We start from the raw sequence: 25,586 nt of genomic DNA, 5'->3' as shown, positions 1-25,586 counted from the left end.
TACTGGGGATGTGCCCAAACCAAGGTACATGCCCTTGACCGGAATCGAACCTGAGACCCTTCAGTCCACAGGCCGACGCTCTATCCACTGAGCCAAACCAGTTAGGGCTCATCAGATTCTTAAAGGGGGTTCCTGAATTCAAAAGAGATCACCCAAGGATATTTTTTCCATTGATTTTTAGAGAGAGTGAAAGGGAGGGGGAGAGACAGAGAGAGAAACATCAATGTGAGAGATATACATCAACTGGTTGCCTTCCACACACAATCCAAGCAGGGCCAGGGATTGAGCCTGCAACCGAGGTATGTGCCCTTGACCAGACTTGAACCCAGGACCTTTCAGTACTCCGGCTGCTGCTCTAATCTCTGAGCAACCAGCTAGGGCAGTGGTCGAAAACTCATTAGTCAACAGAGCCAAATATCAACAATACAACAATTGAAATTTCTTTTGAGAGCCACATTTTTTAAACTTAAACTTCTTCTAATGCCACTTCTTCAAAATAGACTCGCCCAGGCCGTGGTATTTTGTGGAAGAGCCACACTCAAGGGGCCAAAGAGCCGAATGTGGCTCGCGAGCCGCAATTTGCCGACCACAGGGCTAGGGCAAAAGGGGTCAGCTTTAAGATGACTGTATTACTCTGTTTTCATCCATTTAGTCTGAGTTTTCTGAATGAGGATAATAAAAACAGCTAATATTTTCTTTGACTATTCATTACATATCACACACTATGCTAGGTGATTTATAAGCATCATCTATTTAATCCTCACAACAATCCTGTGAGGTAGGCACTATATCTCCATTTGACAAATGAGGGAACTGAGGTTCAGAGTGATTAAGTCACTTATTGAAGAGAACTCTTCAGTTTGACTCCAGATCCCAAGATCTTAACCAGCAAACATCTTCCTGGAGTGTCCGATTTTATTAAGCTGGGGTGTTTTTTTTTTTGAAAACACTGTATACAAAAACATACATTATAGTGGGTCAAATGCAAGGTTTGCAATAACATAAAATAGGAGTTTCCAGATCCTTTGGGCTTTGGCCCGAAACCCTGAAAGACCCTTTCACACTCCTCTTTCATGGCAAAATTGGAGCTGCTTAGTGATAAGCATATTTAACAGATGGACTCTCCCTAGCACCAAAGTTCTCCAAAGCCCCCAAGAACTATCAATAAAGCTTTGGAGCTGCGTTTTACAAGTAAGAAATTTGAGGTAGGAAGAATTTAACTTGCCATAGTTCATGTAGCTACTAAGTGGTCTAGCCACATTAAAACCAACTGTCTGTGTTTTTAAAATTTATTGATGAGCCCTGGTCGGTTTGACTCAGTGGATAGAGTGTCGGCCTGCAGACTGAAGGGTCCTGGGTTCGATTCTGGTCAAAGGCACATGCCTGGGTTGGGGGCTCCAGCCCGGTGGGGGCATGCAGGAGGCAGCCAATCAATGATTCTCTTTCATCACTGATGTTTCTATCTCTCTCTCTCCGTCTTCCTTCCTCTCTGAAATCAATACAAAAAATATTAAAAAATACAATTTATTGATGAGAGAGAGAAACGTTGACCTGTTGTCCCACCCACCTATGCATTCATTGGTTGATTCCTGCACGTGCCCAGACCTGGACGTAGCCAGCAACCCAGGTGCATCTGAATGATGCTCCAACCGAGTTACCTGGCAGAGCCCAGTTCTGTCTGAGATCATCTCCCACCCGGCAAACCGTAGCCCTGATACATTTCTCCGCCAACCTACAGGGTTCCAGGCATCCGAATCCCATTTTACCGTAGACAGGCCCTTTCACACCCCAACAGCCCTCTGCACCTCCCTAAATCCGGTCCCTTTTTTCGGATCCACACCTTGCCTCCAGTCTTGCTCCAATACCTTTCCCAAGCTCCTTCCCTTTTCTTCAGCCACGCCCGGTACCGCCTTTTCCGTATAGTTCCGCCCCTTTACCTTTCCCAAGTCCCGCCCCTTCCTTGAAGCCTCGCTTCGTTTTCCCCAGGTCTATCCTTTCTCCCAATCCCAGCTCCACCTTCCAGACCCATCCAAAGCCCCGCCTTTGTTTGCTGAGGCCCCACTCTTAGGTTTAGCCTCACTCTTTGCCCCGGCTCAGTCCCTATTCTCCTAGCCAGGAGGCATTTTACAAATGACCCCGCCCCCTCATCTAAACCCCGCCCCCTCTAAACCCCGCCCCATAGACTGGTTTATTCTTTTTCCAGCCCCGCCCCTACTACAAATCCGGGTCTTCCTTAGGCTCAAGCCCACGTCCCTCTTGCTCCTTGCCCTGCCCCCCAGCCCCGCCCCATGACTCTGGCCCCGCCTCGCCGCCTTCCTGGGAGACTAAGGCCAGGTCTCCACCGCAGCCGCGGCGCCAGCGTCGGGGAGGGACAAGGGAGGGAGGAGACTGAGGGGGAAGGGAGAAGGGCGGGCTCCTCCAGTCCAGCCCCGTCCTCAATGTTCGGGGCCGCAGATTCGCCACACATGGCCCGACCACTCCGGATCCTGGATACCGCGACTTCAGTGTCCATAAACTCAACTCTAAGATGGAGGTGCTAGAGAAGCTCTGTGGGATGTTCAGGGGGCCCTTACGATTTCCAGAGAATGGTCTCCGGAGCCTCGGTTGGCGGGAGGAGATTTGTGGCGAAAGTGCAGTTCGGCAGCGCCGCGGCACTACGTTTACCCTGCGCAGACGCCGTCGCCGCCGCTGCTGCCGCCGCCGCTGTCCCTGCCTTTTGCCGCCACCGTCTCTGCTGCCGCCGTCCCCGCGCTGCCTCCGGAAGCCTCCATTGTTCCAGCGGCGCCGGGTCCCGAGACCGGGCAATTTAGGGGCTCTCGAAACAGGAGACAGCCGACAGAGTTGAGACACCGGGGCTCCGGCGGAACCGGGAGCGGCGGGGGTCAGCGCGGGAATCCCGGGGAGCCGGGGCCAGAGCGTGGGACGGCAAGGGGCCGGGGTGGCGAGGTCTGAAGTCTCCGGAATTGGGGCTCTCCCTCCCTGGCCTGTCTTTCCCCGCCAAGTGGGGTCGGAGCCCCGGCGGGCGGCCCCGGCGATGAGCCCGGACTCGAGGTGGCCGGTGAGTGCGGGCCTGGGACCACGGCGAGAGTGGCTAGCGGGGAAGGAGTTGTGTACTTTTGTGGGGCGCGCACTGAGCAGTCCTGCCCAGGTGCCCCTCGGGGCGCTCCAGCCCCCTCCTGGCGGGAGGACTGACAGTGCCTTCGCTCCCAGCAGGAATCCCGGGCAACAGTGTATCCTTCGTGGCTACCAGGGTCAACTTCAGGAGGGAGCCTTGTTTAACTTGTTACACTTCGAAAAAAGAGAAACCTCGCCTCATCCGGGAGAGGGCTGCGGCACCGCCTGGGCAGGGCCTTGATCCCTTCGGCTCCCGCCCCCAACTTCCTCTAGCCCCCTGAGTTACGCTGCCACCCCCTTGGGCCCACAGCCTTTCAGATCTAAGTTTTTGGCTCCCTCCCCTGTGCCTCTGTCACTGAGTCCCAGGGGGACATCTGCCCGGGTCTCTGTGCTACTTCGGAAGCTGTGGAGCCAGTGCAGCAGAGCTGCAGTGTTCACCAGGGACGCATCATTGAAAGAGGAGAGCTTATTTGTGCTTCTGATTGGTCTGTGTTTAAAGACACAGAAGCAGGTAGGAAGTAGAAGGGAGCTGGAGTTTCACTGACGTGGAAGTTGGGTGCTTTGACAAAGAGAGGCTGAAGCAGCCGACTTGCTTGGTTAAGTTGCAGGAGAAAAGAGGCCTAGAGGGGTCCTTTTTTGTCAGGGAGCTCAGGGTGGCACTGCCTGGAATGGTGCCAAGCCCCTAGCTGAATTGTTAAACTCAACTAAGCCTGGAGAAACTGGGGCAGTCTCTGACTAAGCTGGGCTTCCTGGGGGCTGGTGCCATCTGCTGTCTCCATTCACCCAGGAACACTGGAGAGGAGAATGGGAGGGCCCTGAGGACCAGCATGGAGTTGAGTGTGTCTGAATTGTCTTGCTCCTGTTTATACCCTTAGGACTTGGTACCACTGCCAGGGCCAGGACATAGACTTCCCCTAAAGACCTCAGAAATGAACTAATTCTTTCTATAATCCAGTGATTCAGCTGGATACCAGGACTAAGTCATTGCTACCCATTCAAGTTACTACATGGGCTAACACTAGCCTTCATCCATCTCTCTCAGCTCCAAATCTGCTGATCCCTCATTCCTCTATTCATTCAACAAGTTATTCATTCATTTGCCAAAAACTGAATGTCCACTGCATTCCAAGTACTGGGGATATAGAGGTGGGTAGGCTCTGGTGTCTGCAGTGCATAGCTCCCAGTCTAGTGGGAGGAGACAAAGAGGTGAAAATGGAATGCTATGAAAGCACAGTTCCCCATAAAAGAGACAAAGAAGGCATAACAGAAGTGACATTTAATATGGGTTTTGAAGAATGAGTAGGAGCTCACCAATCAGAAAGAATGGAAGGTGTTCCAATAGAGGTCGTCTTGCAGGAATGAGAGGTTATAACTTTCAGGAAATGGCAAGTTGCCTTGGATAGACAGACCCAAAGATGCAACTGGTGAAGAGAAGAGTCTGGAAAGGAGGACTAGGGCCAGACAATGAAAGGAGCACTTGAATGTCAACATAGGGGATTTGGATATTATCGTGAAGTAGGGAGCATCAGAAAGCTTTTAATCATAGATTGAAATGACTGTTGCTACTTGGTAAAAACATCACTCTGGCCACATTATGCAATATTAGGCTAGAAGAGTTGAGGCATAGGGCAGAATAACCAGGCAAGAGGTGATGAGACCCATACTGTGGCCATGATGTGGAGAAGATGGTATTTACATATGCTGTAGAGGTGGGCTGGCCAGGATCCTTGAAGAGAGGGAGGGCTGGAGGGAGTGGTCATAAACTCTTCCCAGGCCTATACTAATTAATCTGTAAATTCTAGATGTGACAGCATGGGGGTGGACTTTGACGTGAAGACTTTCTGCCACAACTTGCGGGCGACTAAGCCACCATATGAGTGCCCCGTGGAGACTTGCCGCAAGGTCTACAAGAGTTACAGTGGTATTGAGTACCACTTGTACCATTATGACCACGACAACCCACCACCCCCGCAGCAGACTCCTCTCCGTAAGCACAAGAAGAAGGGGCGCCAGTCACGCCCAGCCAACAAGCAGTCACCCAGCCCCTCAGAGGTATCCCAGTCACCCAGCCGTGAGGTGATGAGCTATGCACAGGCCCAGCGCATGGTGGAGGTAGACCTGCACGGCCGCGTCCATCGCATCAGCATCTTTGACAACCTGGATGTGGTGTCAGAGGATGAGGAGGCCCCCGAGGAGGCCCCCGAGAATGGCAGCAACAAAGAGAACACGGAGACGCCGGCTGTGACTCCCAAGTCAGGCAAGCATAAGAACAAGGAGAAGCGCAAGGATTCCAACCATCACCACCACCATAATGCTTCTGCCAGCACCACTCCCAAGCTGCCAGAGGTTGTGTACCGTGAGCTGGAGCAGGACACCCCTGATGCCCCACCCCGGCCAACTTCCTATTACCGGTAAGGCCACCTCTGCCTCCTAACTCTGGAACACTGGTCAAGCAGGGCTCAGGAGCCGGAGAGCGGTGACAGGCAGCAGATAGGAGAGTAGCAGGGATAAAGGATAGCAGGAGCACACTATTAGGGCAGTACGAGGAACAGTACCCCAGCTAATGATGGTGGCCCTTACTATAACTACTTCTTCATGTTATTCTCATAACCCACTTAGGTAGGTATTGTTCTCATTCCACAGATGAGGAAACTACAGAAAGGGGGCCAGACTTACCGAAAGTCAAAGGCCAGTAGGTAGCCGAACCCGTATTCAAACCCAGGTTCTATTGACTCCAAAGCTGCACTATTTCCACTGTATCAGAGGATCCCTTCTCTGGTTCCTGACTCGCTCCACTCCCTCACTGTGTGACCTTGGGAAAGGCATCTGGCTCTGGTGTTCTAGTGACCCCATCTGTAGAGCCGGTTTAATGTTCCTCTGCTGGCTTAAAGGTAGAAGACTGGGGACACTGATTTCATACGGTCCTAAAAGCAGTTTGTAAATCTGCAGGGGTAATTTTCCCATTATTTGTTCTGTTATTGTCACCCATCCTTTAGCATGCCTAAGCAGTGTTTCCATCAACTATATTTGGTAATCCTCCAATGGCCTTTTTATTTATCTCATTTAATTGTTTCTTGGTACCCCACTTCCTTCCAGAAGTTAGTCACAGTGGCTCTTAATAAAGTCACAGGCATAGGCTAAATTCCTTGAACATGGGATAAAAATGAAGGGGTGGGGCAATGTGGTCATAAAATTATATACAGAAAGCCTAGCTGAAAGATGGTACAACAACCAAGTGTAAAAGTTACCTCTGAGAGTTTAGGCATCCAAGGCAAAAAGGGCATTCTGATGAGTTAGTTAAGGAGCAATCTTTGGTGTCAACTAATCAGAAGGCTTGATCTCTGAGGACTTAGAAAGGTTTTTATATGAAAAGTTTTTACCAAAAGTGCCATCCATATGATGATATACTAATGTCATAAAAGGCAAATCTCATAAAAGCAAATCTGTGGGAACCCAAGTAATTTGGCTCAATGTGTCACTTTTTTCTCTTGCCTGTTCATGTGTTACCCAGTCTCCTTCCTTTCTTCCATTCTTTCATCTACTGAGCCCAGCTTCACCTCCTTCTGACTTTACACTATCTTTTTTCTGTTAGACTGTCATGTCCACCCCTAACATAGAGGCCCTCGGGGTCTGCCCTCCCTGCTAATGGCTCTCTCCTAATGGTGCTCTTTGCTCTGGTAGGCAGCTTAGCCCAGCTCATTCTGCTCCTTTTCTTCCTCCCTCCACTCAGATTCACTCTTTCCTCCTGGGGATCAGGTCTGATCTCCAGGGCAGATTCACTCTTTCCTCCTGGGGATCAGGTCTGTTCTCTATCAGTTGGAGGTATGTTGCATGTAATTTATTACTGTTGTTAGCAAAACTGCCCTAGTTTGGGAAATTATTTGCTTTCTATGTAAATTTGGGAAGATTTGAGATCATCTCTCTAATAATACCACTTGCTCTCGCTTGCATCTGAGTGCTTTCTTGAGGGGGAGTGGGAGGGCGGAGTGTCAGCTGGTGAGCCAGGAATTCTACATGACATGCAACCTCCCTTATCTGTGCTGTAGCCTGTAATATGGGTGCACTGTAGAAGTGTGTTATGCACCATCAGGTAATGTCTTGGCAGAGAAAAGTTTTGGAGCTGATTACAAGATCTGGAAGGGGCCATATGGTTCACACTAGCTCTGAGCCACACCCTTTTTCAAGGATGAGGGCATTGCAGTCACCTTTGGGAAGAGGTAAAGGGCTAAGGAATAAGCTGCTTCCTATAGACATAGCATTTTAGTCTCTCTCTTCCCTTCCACCTCCAAAATACCTTTCAAATGAACAACACTGGGAACTTGTTTCTGTGTGGTAAATCAAACATGGTTCTTGCCTCTATCCTATAGAGGAGTTCAACACATAAACAACTATAATCCATGGCAAGGTGGTTGGTCAGGGTTATACAAAAGGTAATGATAAACCTAACATTTATTGAGTACTTACTACATGCCAGGTACTGTTCCTAAGTACTTTACTTGTATTAACTCACTTAATGCTTACAATAGCTATATGAAATAAGTTCATATTAGCATCACCACTTTAAGATGAGGAAACCTAGGCCCAGGGAGGCTAGCTCACTTGCCTAGTATCATATAAAGCATGGCTCCAGCCCAGCCGGCATGGCTTGGTGGTTGAGTGTCGACCTATGAACCAGGACGTCACAGTTCGATTCCAGGTCAGGGCACATGCCCAGATTGATCCCCAGTGGGGGTTATGCAGGAGGCAGCCATCAATGCTTCTTCTCTCATCACTGATGTTTCTATCTCTCTCTCCCTCTCTGAAATCCATAAAAATATATTTTTTAAAATAAAATTAAGCATGGCTCCAGAGCCTATGTTTGCCTGGTCTGCTCTAGCACCAGAGCCCCATTTCCCTTGTGTGGAGAGAAGAGGTGCAGCTTGCTATGTGCCACTTGATTTAGCCCATTTACTTTTGTAATTCCATTTAATCCTGACAGCATCTTTGGGAGGAAGTATTATTATCTTAATTCTATCTTCAGTAAAACAGGTTCAGAAAAGAGCAGTGATGCCCTGAAGGTCACAAAGTAGCAGAGCCAGATTTTTATTTTTTTCAGAGCCAGGATTTAAATTTAGGCTTGTTAGAAGCAAAAGCCCCATTCATTCTATTGTAGCTCCCTATAGTTTTACAATACTAGAGTCCAGGTGATCCAGAGCATGGTAAGGGCGTGAGGAGCCCAGTGAGTGCCCCAGGGTGGAGTCTGAATCCTAGCTTTGCCACTTCCTGGTTTTGTGACCTTTCTGTGTTGGGCAATTAATTAACTTCTCAAAGCTTGAATTTCCTCATCTGCAAAATGAGGGCAATAAGAACATTGACCCTGTGGCTGTGGTGAAAATAAATGTGGTAACTTAGCACAATGCCTGGCTCATAGTACATCTTAACTATTCTGATTGTTATCTCCCAATGCTATCCAGAGAACAAAGACAGTACCTATAGTTTGAGGGAGCCCTGAGCTGGTGCTGGCAACAGCTGACAAGACCCACAGCTGCTCCATTCAGGACACTGCCAGCTGCTGCTAAAACAACTTACATATAATTTGCAAGTGACACCTGAGGAACTTCCTTCCATTGACTCTTTGTACCATCATCCAGATGGGTCCTAGCTGCCCCATCTTCTTCCTTTTAGGAATCTGGTTGAGCCTCTGCACCCCAAGGGAGGCTGTGTAGCAGGTAGGACATGAGGTTTGGAGTTGGCAGGCCTAACGCCACTTCCCAGCGCTACCGCTTTTTCACAAGAGAGCTAGGGCAGGTGCAGTAACCTCCTCAAAACTGTGCTTCCTTTTCTGCAAAACAGGAATGATTACAGGACCTAGAGTACTTGGGGTTAAGGTAAGAATGGAATGAGACAACATATGTAAAGGTACAGGCCTGGCTTAGAGTGAATACTTGGCAAATGTAACACACTGTCTTTAATGGAGGAAAATCTCAACCATATGATGCTGAGCTGCCTGTGTGCACTGCAGGTACATTGAAAAGTCAGCAGAGGAGCTGGATGAGGAGGTAGAGTATGACATGGATGAAGAGGACTACATCTGGCTGGATATCATGAATGAACGACGGAAGACGGAGGGTGTGAGTCCCATCCCGCAGGAGATCTTTGAGTACTTAATGGACCGGCTGGAGAAGGAGTCCTACTTTGAGAGCCACAATAAAGGCGACCCCAATGCACTAGTGGATGAGGATGCTGTGTGCTGTATCTGCAATGATGGTGAATGCCAGAACAGCAATGTCATCCTCTTTTGTGACATGTGCAACCTGGCTGTGCACCAGGAGTGCTATGGTGTCCCCTATATCCCTGAGGGCCAGTGGCTGTGCCGCCGCTGTCTACAATCACCCTCACGTGCTGTGGACTGTGCCCTGTGCCCCAATAAGGGTGGTGCCTTTAAGCAGACAGATGATGGGCGCTGGGCCCATGTGGTGTGTGCCCTGTGGATCCCTGAGGTCTGCTTTGCCAACACAGTCTTCCTGGAGCCTATCGACAGCATCGAGCACATCCCGCCAGCTCGCTGGAAGCTCACCTGCTACATTTGCAAACAGCGGGGCTCAGGGGCCTGCATTCAGTGCCACAAAGCCAACTGCTACACAGCCTTCCATGTGACATGTGCCCAGCAGGCCGGCCTTTACATGAAGATGGAGCCTGTGCGGGAGACAGGTGCCAACGGCACCTCCTTCAGCGTCCGCAAAACAGCCTACTGTGACATCCATACACCCCCAGGTTCAGCTCGCCGGCTGCCTGCCCTGTCCCACAGTGAGGGTGAGGAGGAAGAGGATGAGGAGGAGGATGAGGGTAAGAGTTGGAGTTCAGAGAAGGTCAAGAAGGCCAAGGCCAAGTCCCGGATCAAGATGAAGAAGGCACGAAAGATCCTGGCAGAGAAGAGGGCAGCAGCACCTGTGGTGTCAGTGCCCTGCATTCCACCACACAGGTATGTGGGGAGCAGTGGACAGGTTGGTGAGGGAAGAACAAACCCTCCTGGAGACTTATAGCCCCCTGAGTGAAGTGACAGGGTTGGGTTATCTTTCTATCAGGAGCTATGTAGAAGTTTAAGAAAAAAACCCAAAAGAGATTAGCTATAGCAAGTCACCTGACTTACATTAGGAGCCAGAAACTTGCAAGTTTTATCTGGCAGACCTAACATATATTTTAAACTGCCCTTCACTTTGATGGTGTGGTTTAAGTTAGGAAGAAAGAGGATGTAATCGCTACCAGCCACAGAAGAAGAAATAGTCTGACTCTGAAAGGAGAACTGGATTAAAAAAGGGGGAGGGAAATGCTTAAGGAGTCACAAAGTAATTACTGCCACTGTGAATCCAAATGAGGGCTATGATCAGTTATTTTTAACTCTTGTTTTACCTAGTCAGTTTCCTATACTGTACCTTGTAACGCTCAGTGTGAGCTGGGTATCCGAGGGTCAAATAGAGCAATCTTAGGGGTCAAACTCCCTGACCCCCAGGGGAACAGGGCAGGGTTAGGGATCTGGATTAGTGCTGGGAGCTTGTCTTCCTATCTGCTGAGGTGCTATTGATGGCACTGTTTGCTCTTTGCCTTACGCCCGATGTCACAAACTTTTTGACAGCAGACTTATTCCCTTTTCAACCCCATTTAGGAACTCTCACTAGTTAGAGACCCTTGTTTTACATAAGAAAATTTGTTATCCTGCTTCCTAGGCTCAGTAAAATTACCAACCGCCTAACAATCCAAAGGAAGAGCCAGTTCATGCAGAGGCTGCACAGCTACTGGACACTGAAGCGGCAGTCACGGAATGGGGTCCCGCTGTTACGTCGCCTGCAGACACACTTGCAGTCTCAGAGGAACTGTGACCAAGTTGGGGTACTGTGTCATATTCCCTGTGGGCTCTGGGAACTAAGACCAGGGGATAAGGATCAAGATTTGTAACTATAGCATCCACTGTCTGAGAGCTTAGACTGTTCCCTTTTTTAAGCTAGCCTTCAAACCAGGCTCAGGAAGAAACTTTTTTTCTTATGTGGGGGAGCTGTGGAGAGGAGAGGAGGAGGGAATGGCAGGGGCATGCTTCCTGGAGGGAGAACCAAGAAGAAATTCTTACAAATTACCCACTTGTAGAAGGGTACTGTTCCTATGTGTTTATTCATTTCCTCAACAAGTGTATGCCAAGCATTGGCACAGGGGACACCTAGGCTGAGGAGCTCCCGCTTGAGCTGGCACACCTGCCAGTAAGTTCCTGTGCCCCCTCCTTTGGCTGTACCTGCCCTTAGCCCCAGTTTTCTGGGCTATCCTCTCCTCTGCCCTTTCCTCTGCCTCCCTCATCATCTTCTAATGCCCTTTTTGCTTCTACAGAGAGATTCTGAGGATAAGAACTGGGCCCTCAAAGAACAGCTCAAGTCCTGGCAGCGGCTCCGGCATGACCTAGAGAGAGCTCGGCTGCTGGTAGAGCTGATTCGCAAGCGGGAGAAACTCAAAAGGGAGACGGTGAGTGCTCCTGGGCCAGCTCTATTTTACAGAAAACATATCTGGGAGAAGGAAAAGCATGTGTTGTCTAGCCAGCAAGTAATAGGGTTGATGCTCCGTGTGCTCTTGGGCTCACCAGAAACAATGTCAGAGGTGAGAATGAATGGAACTTTTAATTATGTGATACAGGTAGCTAGTGCTGTAAGTTAAATCAAGGAAGGGAAAGGCCGGAGTGGTTGGGGAGTTTCACTGGGTGGGGCCTTGTAGAACATAGACCTGAGTGAGTACTCCCAGCTGTTGGGGGTGGGAAGGAGGCGAATTCCCAAACCAGCTTTGACCATCTCCTCAGACCTCTCTGCCAAGGGACTGGCCTGGGGCTGGCTGATTGGGCCTTTATGTGTGTCAGATCAAGGTCCAGCAGATCGCCATGGAGATGCAGCTGACCCCCTTTCTCATCCTCCTTCGCAAAACCTTGGAGCAGCTCCAAGAGAAGGACACGGGCAACATCTTCAGCGAGCCGGTCCCTCTGTCTGAGGTAACCGAATTGGACGAAGTAAGAATCCCTTCCCCTCACTCCACCTTCTTTCTGTTCCTCTCCCAGTTGGACCCCTGCTGCAGGTCTGGGCCAGGGACTAGGAGGGGACCTTGAAGAGAGGGGCTGGTGGCTCTGGGGCTCCAGGATGAACTGGAGCCACATGCATCACCTGGACTCTGTCTTGTCCCTGTCATACCCCAAGTGCCCAGAATGGGAGGCAATCTGCACTCCCTCTCCAGAGGCAGGGACTGAGTCTGTCAAATGAATAATTGCAAGGCAGGAAGACACTTTCCGGGTGCTGACCCCTAGAACGGAGACTTTAGAAGGCTCAGCACCTAAAGAACCAGCTCTGAAGCCCTAGGTCCTGACTGGCAGACTCTTCTCTCTAAAAGGTATAAAATGAGAGGCCTAAGGCAGCAGCCTCCTTATAAGTCTTAATGATAAGCAAAAAAGAGCTATAGGAATGCAAGGTGGTATTATTTCCAGAGGAATCCCCTACCTGTTTTCTTGTTGAAGCCTCATACGGCTCTAGGAGGTAGATTTTGGCAGTAATTTTATCACTTTTCCAGGCCAGGAAAAGAAGGCCCAGAGAGGTTAAGAGACTTGCCAAGATCACACAGCTTGTGACTGGTAAAGTCAAGACTGAATCCAGTTCTCTTTTCCCCTGAGCTATATGCCTACCTCTAACTGTGGTGGGAGGAGGTTACAGATGCATTTCAAGGGGTAGTATTAGGGGCAGGGGTTCAGGGGGAATGAGAGGCATATCTCCACTTAGCTACGCCTACCCTATTCTCCCAGGTACCTGACTACCTAGACCACATCAAAAAGCCCATGGATTTTTTCACCATGAAGCAGAACTTGGAGGCTTACCGCTACCTGAACTTTGATGATTTTGAGGAGGACTTCAACCTCATCGTCAGCAACTGCCTCAAGTATAACGCCAAGGACACCATCTTCTACCGGGCAGCGGTGCGGCTCCGTGAGCAGGGTGGTGCTGTGCTCCGCCAGGCCCGGCGCCAGGCAGAAAAAATGGGCATTGACTTTGAGACGGGCATGCATATCCCCCACAACCTGGCTGGAGACGAGGCCCCACACCACACTGAAGATGGTGGGTGATGAGTCACACACATAGAGGCCAGTGCTAGGGATGAACAGCTTTCCAAAAGTCCCCTCCTGGGAGCACGCAGTGTAGGCAGGAAGCAGTTAGGCTGAGCAGTGACAAGCTATCCCCAGGAAGCCAGATGGGTGAATGGATAGCAATGCCTGTCAGTTCACATCTTGGTTCTGCTATTTTATGGCTGTTCCTGGTGAGCGGATGAGGGGAGAAGGGTTTCTTTTTCTTTTCTTTTTTATTAATATATTTTTATTGATTTCAGAGAGAAAGAGAGATAGAAACATCAATGATGAGAGAATCATTGATCGGCTGCCTCTTGCACGCCCCACACTGGGGACTGAGCCCGCAGCCGGGCATGTGCCCTGACCAGGAATCAAACCGTGACCTCCTGGTTCAACCATCTAGCGACACCGACCGGGCAAGAGTGGGTTTCTTACTGCCTGTCCAGATTTAAGGGGTCCAAAGACCTGCCCTGAATCTGACCTTTTCCCCCTATCCCCACTCCTAGCAGCAGAGGAGGAGCGGCTGGTCCTGCTGGAGAACCAGAAGCACCTGCCAGTGGAAGAGCAGCTGAAGTTGTTGCTGGAACGGTTGGATGAAGTGAATTCCAGCAAGCAGAGTGTGGGCCGCTCACGGCGCGCCAAGATGATCAAGAAAGAGATGACAGCGCTTCGGCGGAAGCTTGCCCATCAGCGGGAAACTGGGAGGGATGGGCCTGAGCGCCATGGCCCTTCCAGCCGGGGCAGCCTGACACCTCACCCAGCAGCCTGTGACAAGGATGGGCAGACAGACAGTGCCGCCGAGGAGAGCAGCAGCCAGGAGACAAGCAAAGGTCTGAACCCCATAACAAGGTGGACCCCAAAGCAAATTAGACTTTGACTCTGCAGCACACACTCAGCCCCTGCCATCCCCAAGGCAGAGGTATTTCCTGCACAGCTAGCTGTACTTTCTCCCTCATTCCCCAATCAGGGGCCTCTTAGCTGCATCTCTGGCTATTTGTATAAGAGACACTGTTCCCAATTCCATGACCCTGAAATCATCTCCCCAACAGTAGCTGGAGTATTGGACTTATACACCCAGGGCATACCCTGGATGACATCTACCCTTCCCAGATCAGGCCCCTCACCAACTTTCCTTCTCTCTTTCTCTGCTCCAGGCCTGGGTCCCAACATGTCCTCAACCCCCGCACATGAGGTGGGCAGGAGAACCTCAGTTCTGTTCTCCAAAAAGAACCCGAAGACAGCTGGACCGCCCAAGAGGCCGGGCCGGCCCCCCAAAAACCGGGAGAGCCAGATGACCCCCAGCCACGGAGGCAGTCCTGTGGGGCCCCCTCAGCTTCCCATCATGGGCTCCCTGCGTCAGCGCAAGCGGGGTAGGAGCCCCCGGCCCAGTTCGAGCTCAGACAGCGACAGTGATAAATCCACAGAAGACCCCCCAATGGGTGAGCCTCACCACCCAGTCCCCAAAGAGAGCAAAGCTACCATCTTTCCCAACATAACTTCCACCTATCCCTTCATTTTCCCATAATATCTTAGAGCTAGAAGGGCCCTTAGCAATCATTTAATTCAATCCCCTCATTTTACAGACTGGGAAACTGAAACCCAAAGACACTGATCCAGCTAGATTCCCATCCAGGCCCCCCTCCATTGTATCACTTCACCTTTTCTCTTCTCATCCTCCTTGGTGATCTCCTGCCCTTTAAGCCATTTTTGTCCTAAAGTCTATAACTGCCAAGGGAAGTGTAAAGGGTGGGGCAGGGCTGTGGCCAACTGTGGTGGACACCACCCAGAGCTAGCTCTGCTGGCCAAGGTTGGAGGAATATTCCAGCACAGAAAGGGAAGCCAGGCTCTAAGTACCTCTTACCCCCATGCCATCTCTGATCTACATCTTCCTGACCGATTCCTTCCCTCCTCCCCTTCCCCCCCAACCAAGACTTACCAGCCAATGGCTTCAGCAGTGGAAACCAGCCAGTCAAGAAGAGTTTCTTGGTATATCGTAACGACTGCAGCCTTCCCCGGAGCAGCTCAGACTCTGAGTCCAGCAGCAGTAGCAGCAGCAGTGCTGCCTCAGATCGGACCAGGTACCAGCCCTCCAGATCAGGGCCTGCCTCTGGGATGCCCTTCTGGGTTTCCCTATGGGAAGTGGGGTGGCAGCCATCTCAGCCTAGATTAAGATGGCTCAAATCCAAGGTTCTCTGCAAATAAATGGAATAGATGAGAATATCACCATAATGGAATGGAAGGAACCATACTGGGTTCAGCTGATGTTTTAGAGCAGAGGGCATAAACTCTTGCTTTGTGGCCTAGATTGGCCTACAGACATATTTTGTTTGGCCAGCATGGTGTGTTTTTAAAAACGGAATTCAGAAGTACCACATAAAATTCCCAGTTTCTGTGTTCTTTTTAAAAATTAGGTCTGGCAAATCTGGCCAGTATTGCTTTTAGACAGGGTATACATTTCATCACCACCACTGCTAAACCCAGCCCACATCATTCAAATCCCTGCCAAGCCACTGAGAACATTTGGATTTGAAAACCTGCTTTCCAAAAGTCTTAGATGCTGGGGGTTTAAAGAAGAAAGGACACCCAGCATGCCATTCTCCACTCTTCTTTGAGCTGAGCTCCCCTTGTTTTGTCTACAGCACAACACCCTCAAAACAAGGCAGGGGCAAGCCCTCCTTCTCTCGGGGCACATTCCCAGAGGACAGCAGTGAAGATACCTCAGGCACTGAGAATGAGGCCTACTCCGTGGGTACTGGCCGCGGTGTGGGCCACAGCAGTAAGTACCCCCGCCCAAGGCCAGGGATGCTGGGGGCCCAGTGTCCGGGCCTTCCCAGCCCCCTGTCTGCTGATCTGCCCCCTCTCTCCCATTCCTGTGAAGTGGTAAGGAAGAGTCTGGGCCGGGGAGCTGGCTGGCTGTCAGAGGATGAGGACTCCCCGCTGGATGCTCTGGACCTGGTGTGGGCCAAATGCCGAGGGTATCCATCGTACCCAGCTCTGGTAGGATTCTGCTTTTTTTTTTGTCATATCCCTTGCCTGTCAACCCCATAATGCAGACTCATAATTAGTAGACTTTTTCTACTCTCTGCTGAGCTGCAGAGTACAGGGGTCTTTGGCAGGTAGAGAGTTAGAGGTCCCTGATTAGTTTCTCCAGCTTTCCCTTTTCCTTCCCATGACCCCTTGGGCTCTGAAATAATTCAGCATAGGAAGAAGGTCAGCATTGCAGTAGCATGATAACCTTTCCTATGTCTCTACTTCAAAGGAATCTCAAAATTCTTAGGTAGAGTAAGCCTTGGAGAAGAGGAGACTGAATCAAACCAAGGTCTTATTATTCCTTCAGATCATTGATCCAAAGATGCCCCGGGAAGGTATGTTCCACCATGGGGTTCCCATTCCTGTGCCCCCACTAGAGGTGCTGAAACTTGGGGAGCAGATGACCCAGGAAGCCCGAGAGCATCTCTACCTCGTCCTCTTCTTTGACAACAAGCGAACCTGGTAAGGGAGGAGGGGAGCATGTGGTGACTCACAGCCACAAATACAACCCTGGAAATGGGGGCAGACTGCCAGGAAATTCCAGCAACAGACAGGCTGGGCTGTCACAAATCAATGGGGGGAGGGACTTAGGTCTTTAAGAAAAAGGGTTATGTTGACCACAAGTCTGAGCAACTGATTGGGCACAGCTGATAAACAGCTGTGACTAGAAAACAAAGAACCATCAGTGACTGTGACAAATATGGGAGTGGCTCTCCACCCAGATCGAGGTGACTTTTAGACTTAGTTTTCCCACCTCTTCCTCCATGGTGACAAGATTAGGATAAAGCAGGCATAAAGTCAGACTCTGAATCCCTCTTCTGTCTCGTTTACATATGTAATCTTTTTGTTAATTATATGCAGAGGATTTTTAATACCAGTAAAGTCTGCCTGGAGCCTGTGGGACAGGGTACTATTTCAGGTTAGGTCAGGGCTCCTCCTTTTTGCACCCATAAATACCCTGTGGTTACCCCTCAGTGTGACAGTTGACTGGGCTCTTTTATCACTGTGAAATGTTATTTGAGGGCAGGGAATCCCAGTGCCTACCAGAGTCTCGTTCTCAGGACGTGTTTTTGAATGAATCGAGTGAGGAAGGCTGGTGCTTATTGCTCTCCCAGAGATGACTTATTTGATCCTCACTTCATCTTGTAGGCAATGGCTGCCTAGGACTAAGCTGGTTCCTCTGGGTGTGAACCAGGACCTCGACAAGGAGAAGATGCTGGAGGGCCGCAAGTCTAACATCCGCAAATCAGTGCAGATTGCCTACCATAGGGCTCTGCAACACCGCAGCAAGGTCCAGGGCGAGCAGAGCAGCGAGACCAGTGATAGTGACTGACACTGCCCAGCACAGCCCAATCTACAGTGCCCTGCCACCTCTCTCCCCTTTGCTCACTGTCCTGGAGTGGCACCGGCCTCTGCACTGACTCATTCCTGGTCTTGGGGCCAGTCTCAGGGGAAGCTGGGTGGGGGAGGTCCCTCCTGCTCTGAGTGCAGCTGGACTGTACAGAACACTCCAAGGGCCCGTGGTAGCTCTGTGCAAAGAGAGGGGAGGTCCCACAGGCCAGAAAGCTCCAGAGACCTCACAGCATTGTAGTGCAGGGTGGTGGGCCAAGGTTAGGACACTGCATAAAACAGGCCAGCCCATCACCTCTGCCTGCTCATGCCAGGAGAATCCATAACTGCCTAGTGGCCTGAGGCCTGTGCAGGTGATAAGGTGAACGGGCATCCGCCCTGCCTAACAGTGGGATTGATGTCTGTCCAGCCTGGAAGAGGGGCACTAGGTGACCCCCTCCCCTGCTTTTGTAAATACTGTAATTAGTGGAGAATTTAAATTATTCTCATTTGTAACTGCGTTTCCGGGTCGCGCCAGAGTCATTTGGTACTAAAAAGACTGGGGCCTGTCCCCTCTTCCCTTCTTCCCATAGATTCCCCCACCTTTCAAACTGGTTTGTATTTATTTCAAAAGAAGAAAATATATTGATTCTTAGAAAATAAATTCCGTTTGGAATTCTTGGTTCTTGCCTTCTGCCAGGGCAATGGGAGGTTCTGTTCCCCAGGGATGGCAAATAATTGGGCCCAAGTGGTTGCTGGCTGCTCTGCATATTGCATTTGTAAGACAAAAGCAAAGATAATATGACAGCTCTCATTTCTCATGCACTTACTGAGTGGCAGTACCTGTGTTAGCTCCTTTAGATACAGTTTCATGTATCCTTGCATTAATTAAAGGAAAGGTTAATAATAAGGTGGTTATTTCCACAAAGACATAGGTTTTGAAAAATTAAGTAACTTGCCTAAGTTCTCATTAGGAAGTTGCCAGAAAGCTCCAGAGACCTCACAGCATTGTAGTGCAGGGTGGTGGGCCAAGGTTAGGATTCTGCATAAAACACCATCCCATCACCTCTGCCTGCTCATGCCAGGAGAATCCATAACTGCCTAGTGGCCTGAGGCCTGTGCAGGTGATAAGGTGAACGGCCATCCGCCTAACAGTGGGAATGATGGCTGTCCCACTAGGATCTGAACTCAGGTCTGTTTGTCTGCAATTTAACCAGTATGCTGAACGGCTAGAGGAAGAGTCAACTGTGCGAGCTTTCATGAACTTCGGATGTTTAACGTTCTTCAACAGGATTGTCCAAGTGTTTCAGAGTCACTAGAGTTGCGACTTTCCCCTTCTTAACTGGGGACAGAGCAGGACTATAGACGGTTGCTGTTCTTCATTCCCAACCCGCTCCTTTTCTGATGCAAACATTTTTTGAAGGAATGCCTTCCAAGTGCTAGGCACCTGTGGGCTGGTGTGCCAATGGATGAGACAATCACAGGAGGCAGTTGCGGAGGGCTTTGGAGCTACTGAGTGGAAGTGAGACAACATCATGTCTGATGATACCAAGTTCCTGGTACTCCCTGCTAGGTAATGTGGGTGGGGCACAAAGATAAATCAGCTGTAAATCTTGCCCTTCAGGAATCTGCAGTCTAATCATCAGCAACCAAAAATCATTATGCTAGGAGGTAAAAACGTCGCCGGATAAAAGCCCAGGTCTAGCTTTTTGTGACTTTCTCCAGAAGGGAAGAAATGACCCCTTTCCTGGGCTCAGGCAGCCAGCCCCGGCAACCGGGCTAGGCAGACAGGCTGCCTCACGGCCACACACTTGTGCTTGAACTGAGTTGCCTCTCCCAGCCCCAGAGAAAGCCCCTACACTAGCCGCAATCGACGCGGCAGTGTGAGATGGGGGAGTACGGAAGGAAAGTCCAGACAAGAGAGTAGCGGAGGCTGGGACAGGAGGCGGGACGATCTGAGGAGTCAGGCCTCGGAGTGAAGTCGGTGAGGAGGCCTAAGACCGGCGGGCGCGGAGACATTTCCTCAGGAGACAGGCGCTGTGGGCTGGAGCTGTGATCGGGTCCGGGTCCGATTCTCAGTGAACAGGGGTTCATCGGAGGAGGACCTAGGTAAGCGAAAAGCAGACTGGAGAGGCGCGGTGGAGAAAGGCTCTCTGAAGATGGCGGGGGATAGGATTTGATTGTGCGGGCCGGCAAGTCTGAGGACATCAGCCAGTGAGGACCTGAGGCCTGAGGGCCCCGGTCGGTGGGGACACGCTGGCCTGTCTGATGTAGAGGAAAGGCCCAGAGAGCGCCAGCAGCGAGCCCAGCGCGCGCTAACCGCTGAGATGCCTCGGGAAGGCCCGCCCAGCGCCGCCACGGCCGTTCTCATTGGTGCCTCGTATTTCCCCGCGGATTGGCTACCTCTAGATCCAATAACCCGGACTTGAGCCCTACTTCCGGTAAGGCTTCTCAGGCAAGGCCGGAAGAGTGCGCTTGCGCGCGCGTCCCAAACTACGGCAGCTACGAGGTACAGTGGTGAGCGCCCTGGGGCTTGGGGGGCGGGAGGTTTAGGGCAGAAGGTGGGACCGAGTAGAGAGGGCGGGACTTTGGCGGGTTAAGGGGCGGGGCCTGCGAGGAGTGGAAGAAGGCGACTGGGCGGAACTTAATGCAAACATTGAGAGGCGAGGATTTCGTGGAGTTGGACGAGGCCTTCGGTGAGCGAGGCCTTTAGGTTCGTGGTCTCTTAGTGGGCTTGGTCTGTTGGTAGCGAGTAGATCTGCTTCCGAGTGGGCGGAGCCATTATGGGGTGGAGCCTGATACAGGAATATTAGCCTGCTCCCTTTTGCCTGGTTAGCATGGGGCATCGCACTCTATCCTCCGTCCCGGCCCTGTGGGCCTCCATCCCCTGTCCACGCTCTGAGCTGCGCCTGGACTTGGTTCTAGCTTCTGGACAATCCTTCCGGTGAGTGACCTTAGCCTGAAGTGCAAAGTTGGATGTGATGGAAGAAATCTCAATGTACGAAAGAGGAAATTGAGGCAGGGGTGAAGAGCCTGTTACCTTTTTTTTTTTTTTTAATGGCCTGTGATTGTTGTAAGGGTGGGAAAATGTTACCACTTTTATAAAGACATAATAAGCCTGTGCAGTGTTGTGAGGATCAAATGATATAATTGATGTAAAATAAAGCACTTTTACTTTACAATTGATAAATCAGTTTTATATGTGGAAAGGTTGTAGGATGGGAGGGCCCCAAAGGTTGCAAGAAGGGAAACTGAGTACTAGGGCCCTGTGCCTGGGGTCTCAGGTGGAAGGAGCAAAACCCTGCGCACTGGAGTGGCGTGCTGGCAGACCAGGTATGGACACTGACCCAGACCGAGGAGCAGCTCTACTGCACTGTGTACCGAGGGGAAAAGGGCCAGACTGGCAGGCCCACACCAGAAGAGCTAGAGGCCCTGCGCCAGTACTTCCAGCTGGATGTCAGCCTGGCTCAGTTGTATCGCCATTGGAGTTCCAAGGACCCCCACTTCCAAAAAGTAGCTCAGAAATTCCAAGGTGAGTATAGGGCCTGGGACAGGGTTTGGGTTGGGGTTCTTGTAGTTTGGTTGGTTACTCAGTTTCACCATCTATAAAGTGGGGATTATATTTACCTCATAGGATTTTATGAAGAGTAAATGAGCTAATACATGTAAAGTGTTTAGAATAGTGCCTGACACATAGTAGTTATTACTATTATGATTTTCCTACTGATCACCATCATGGAGTGACAAGGATATTGAGTCAAATTCTGGATGTGTGACCTAGGGCAGGTGACATCATTCATTCTGTAAATATTACAGAGCATCTGCTATGTGACTGGGGATATAGCAGTGAACAAAATGGACACAAATCCCCACCCTCGTAGTGCTTACGTTGTGGCTTATCTGTGGAATGGGATGATGACCCAGACCTCGCAAGATGCTATGAGGAATGATGTTGCTTTCTCTAACAACTTTGTCCCTCATTCCCCTGGGAGCCTACATGCCTAGGATCTGAGGGTGAGAGGAGGCCACTCCTGACAGCAGGTGCTTCTCTTACCCGCTGCCTTTCTGATCTTCAGGTGTTCGACTCCTACAACAGGATCCCATCGAGTGCCTTTTCTCCTTCATCTGTTCCTCCAACAACAACATTGCTCGCATCACTGGCATGGTGGAGCGGCTCTGCCAAGCCTTCGGACCTCGGCTCATCCAGCTTGATGATGTCACCTACCATGGCTTCCCCAGCCTGCAGGCCCTGGCTGGTGAGTAGGTGGGTGCCTGCCCCAAGGCTCACTAACAGCTTTCAGAGTCTGTTCAGTTCACCCCTGGTCCCCATCTCCCATCTCAAAGCTTCCTGCCTTCCCAAAGACTGCCCTCATCCAGAATCACCCTGTCTGGTCCGATCAGCCCCAGACATACCTCACCCTCCCTGTCAGTCCCTGAAATGTCAGCACCTCACTACTCTGCTTTTTGCCCCATGTTTCTTTTTTTTTTTTTTTGCTTTCTGCCCCATGTTTCAATGCCTCATCAGAAAAACATCCATATGCATTGTGTAATAGTTTGGGGTTAAATGCATATGCTTGTTGTGTGTGTGTCTTTAAGAGAAAGTTTATTTAGAAAGTCACAAAGATAGAAGTGAGCTATAAAAGAAATGGGATCAGGAAACAAGTTACAGAGGCAAAAGAAGGACCCTTGGAGCTTAGGAGAAAGAGAGGGGCAAGGAAAATGCACCTTGGCAGAAGTGGGTGAGGAAAGGCACGGGCGTGCTCCATAGAGAGAAACCTCTACACACATGTTCTGGAAAGAGAGTGCCTTAGTCTGAATCCCAACTCTGGCACTTATTTAGCTTCTCCTCTGTTTTCTTCATCTGTGGAATATGATAACCTATCAGAGTTGTCACAAGAGTTGAGTAAAAGCATACACATACTGCACCTAGTACATTGTTTGGCATATGGGAAATATGCGGAAAATTCAAGTTGCTATCTCTATAGTGAATCCAGCAATTTTGTATCCAGGAACACACATTCTTTACAGCAGCCCTGTGAGGCAAGTTTTACAGAGATAAGTATCTCAGTTGGCAGAAGTGAGGACCAAGTTAGGGAAAGTGCTTGGGGAATGTATAGTAAGGAGACAGCCTGCCTGGAGAAAAAAAGAATGTTTTTGGTGGTTAGAAACCCAGTCTTGTACCTTAGCTTCCAGCTTAGTATTCATAAGAACTCAAGAAATTCATTCACCTCTTCAGGCTTCTCTTAACTTGTTTGTAGGATGGGTATAACAGTTCCTATCTAGAAGGGTGAGAGGGAATAAAGCAATCATGAAGCGGGTTTAGAGCACAGCAGTTGGTGTTTCAGACCCAGGTGCAGATCCCATCTCCACCATGTCCTTTAACAAGTTACTTAACCTTTTCTAAGTCATCATTTTGAAATAGGAAAAACATCTGTGAAATAGGAAAAACAGCTCAGCCAGTGAGCAGTGGTTGGGTGTTGACCTATGAATCAGGAGGTCGGGGTTTGATTCCTGGTCAGAGCACATGCTCAGGTTGTGGGCTCAATCCCCAGTAGGGTCATGCAGGAGGCAGTCGATCAATGGTTCTCTCTTATCATTAATGTTTCTCTCTCTCCCTCTCCCTTCCTCTCTGAAATCAATAAAAATATATTTTGAAAAAAATAGGAAAAAATACAGTACTATTATCAGGATCCTTGAGAAAAATGAATGTGATAATGCATCCAAAGCACTTTGTCTGTATTTGATAACCAACACTTGATCATAGAAGCTCTTGCTATTATTATGACTATTATTTAGATCATGGGTGTGAACAGCCCTTTGGAAAGGTTAAGAAACTCAATTGGGAAGTTCCTCCACGGCAGCAAGCCCTTTGAGTCCCTGCCCTAGTGCCCAACACAAAATAGGTGTTCAGAAAACATTTGTAGAGGGGTAGAACCCAGACCTTAATCCTATCCTTTGCACATGCAAGTATCCCAGGGTCTCCCAGAGGGTGGCGAGGTGGGAGAGGGGTGCTTAGGAAAGCATTCCTGTGGGGTGGAGGGCTCACACTAGCCTGAGGACATAAAAGGATTTGAGGTTGCCTGACCCTGCTCCTTTCCCCACCCTCCTACAGGGCCAGAGGTGGAGACTAAGCTCAGGAAGCTGGGCCTTGGGTACCGTGCCCGCTATGTGAATGCCAGTGCCCGAGCCATCCTTGAAGAACAGGGGGGGTTGCCCTGGCTGCAGCAGCTGCGCAAGGCCCCCTACGAAGAGGCCCACAAGGCCCTCTGCACCCTGCCTGGAGTGGGCACCAAGGTGAGGCCTCAAGGCGGGTAGGAGCTACCCTCAGACCACCCATGTAGAGAGTAACAGAGTAGGAGACAAGACAGGCCTGAAAGCTGGGTGCAGGCTCAGCTTCTGGAGGCAGAGCAGGAAGGAGAAATGATACAAGCAGATACTTTATTGGAGAAAATGCAAAAAGGGTATAAAGGACATTGCCCTTTGAATGCATTTGTAGAAAGGCCATTTGTTCAGGTGCACATATACACTGCTATATATACACACAGAAATTTCCTGAAGGAATCACAGGAAACTTAATAGTGGTTATCTTTGGGAAGACACATAGGAAGGTATTTCTACTTTTATTCTTCTTGTGAATTATATGTACTTATAAAACTTTTTCTTTAATTTCAACAAGAGGATTGCGAATCTGGCATTTATTGTGTTCTTCTGTATACTTCTCTGCAGTTTTGTTTAAAGAACTTTTTTTATGGGCTCTGAACTTTAACATTAAGTCCTTGTTCTGCTTCTTCCTAGCCATGTAATTTGGGCCAAGTCACTTTACCTTTTAGAACCTCATTTTTCTTATCTGCAAAATGAATATAGTACCAGCTTCTTTCCAGGTTATGAGAACTTGGCCTACGTAGATATTCATGCAGTAGCACTCTCATCACATCTGTATTTAAAATTATTAATAGTTGGTATATATTGATTGAGAATATAGAATAATAATAATCTCAGAGTGTCGGAGGAAGTGTAGCTGGCTTTGGGGCTAGAAGCAGGATGCTGCCTGGATCCTGCCATTCCTCCTCTATGTCCATCCAAGGTGGCCGACTGCATCTGCTTGATGGCCCTAGACAAGCCCCAGGCCGTGCCCGTGGATGTCCACGTGTGGCAGATCGCCCAACGTGACTACAGCTGGCATCCCACAACAACTCAGGGCAAGGGTCCAAGCCCCCAGGCCAACAAGGAACTAGGTAAGGAGAGAGGGAGGTGCCAGGGCTGGCAGTAGGCTGAGGTGGTAGAAACTTCTCACCTCTCTCCCTAATACCCCACCACTGTGGATGGGGATGTGAGGCCAATTTGTTTTGCCTCATTATCTCTGATTTAGGAAACTTTTTCCGGAGCTTGTGGGGACCTTATGCTGGCTGGGCCCAAGCAGTGAGTATACCTAGGCTTCCTCTCCTCCAGCCCTGACCCCATAGGACTTCTCCCCAAGCCCTGACCCAGGGACTCTTCTACTGCCTCCGCCCTAGGTGACCCTAAAGGATTCTCTACCCTCCATCCCCAGCCCTGACTCTAGTGGACTTGTGTTGCCCTGGACCTGCTCCCCAGTAATTCCATTTCTCCCCACACTACCACCAGCCAGTGTACCCTGTCCCCACATAGACTCTTCCCCTGCCCCCAGGTGCTGTTCAGTGCTGACCTACGCCAACCCCACCAAGAACCACCAGCAAAGCGCAGAAAGAGATCCACAGGGCTGGAAGTCTAGGTGGGGGGCACAGGACAAAGGGATTCTCCCAATATCTTTTCCCTCCATTCCCTATACTCTCCTCCATCCAGACTCATGTTGGGAAGGGGGCTCCATGCAACTACCTCAGGGTCCAGACACCCTTAAGCTAAGCAGTTTGCATAACAGTGTGGAGTGGGGCGGGGGGTGGGGGTTATCTGGGGAGACAAAGCTACCTTTGGTTTTATCCTCTTCCCTTTATTACAAGAAGGAACAATAAAATAGAAACAT

At 50.0% G+C, this 25,586-nt stretch overlaps 2 protein-coding genes across 15 annotated transcripts; both read left to right on the top strand.

The window, feature by feature from the left end:
* The first annotated feature begins 2,613 nt into the window (after positions 1–2,613).
* On the top strand, positions 2,614–18,292 carry BRPF1 (bromodomain and PHD finger containing 1). Of its 11 annotated transcripts, none has more exons than XM_079794549.1 (14): positions 2,617–3,058; positions 4,917–5,525; positions 9,116–10,075; positions 10,818–10,980; positions 11,467–11,598; positions 11,984–12,130; positions 12,911–13,220; positions 13,735–14,058; positions 14,383–14,667; positions 15,159–15,306; positions 15,868–16,004; positions 16,107–16,225; positions 16,566–16,720; positions 17,408–18,289. In XM_079794549.1, the coding sequence occupies exons 2-14, from the start codon at positions 4,927–4,929 to the stop codon at positions 17,589–17,591; spliced, it is 3,663 nt and encodes a 1,220-aa protein (XP_079650675.1). In that variant the 5' UTR covers positions 2,617–3,058; positions 4,917–4,926; the 3' UTR covers positions 17,592–18,289. The 11 variants fall into 11 exon arrangements, with proteins under 11 accessions (XP_079650679.1, XP_079650669.1, XP_079650673.1 ...); XM_079794551.1 differs by having other exon boundaries at positions 2,618–3,058; positions 11,984–12,112; positions 17,408–18,288; XM_079794550.1 differs by having other exon boundaries at positions 2,618–3,058; positions 13,738–14,058; positions 17,408–18,288.
* A 1,226-nt stretch (positions 18,293–19,518) lies between these two features.
* Positions 19,519–25,485, top strand: OGG1 (8-oxoguanine DNA glycosylase). 4 transcript variants are annotated; one of them, XM_079795671.1, is made up of 9 exons: positions 19,519–19,696; positions 19,997–20,096; positions 20,424–20,531; positions 20,872–21,119; positions 21,664–21,843; positions 23,700–23,881; positions 24,672–24,822; positions 24,957–25,006; positions 25,254–25,485. In XM_079795671.1, the coding sequence occupies exons 3-9, from the start codon at positions 20,425–20,427 to the stop codon at positions 25,335–25,337; spliced, it is 1,002 nt and encodes a 333-aa protein (XP_079651797.1). In that variant the 5' UTR covers positions 19,519–19,696; positions 19,997–20,096; position 20,424; the 3' UTR covers positions 25,338–25,485. The 4 variants fall into 4 exon arrangements, with proteins under 4 accessions (XP_079651797.1, XP_079651796.1, XP_079651798.1 ...); XM_079795670.1 differs by having other exon boundaries at positions 19,519–20,096; XM_079795672.1 differs by lacking the exons at positions 19,519–19,696; positions 19,997–20,096 and adding an exon at positions 20,206–20,283.
* Positions 25,486–25,586: the final 101 nt, after the last annotated feature.

This window comes from Cnephaeus nilssonii (assembly GCF_951640355.1).
Source record: "Cnephaeus nilssonii genome assembly, chromosome: 17".
NCBI classification, from domain to species: Eukaryota; Metazoa; Chordata; class Mammalia; order Chiroptera; family Vespertilionidae; genus Cnephaeus; species Cnephaeus nilssonii.
Note: the sequence above shows the minus strand (reverse complement) of the source record. Positions and strands in the feature narration are given on the sequence as shown.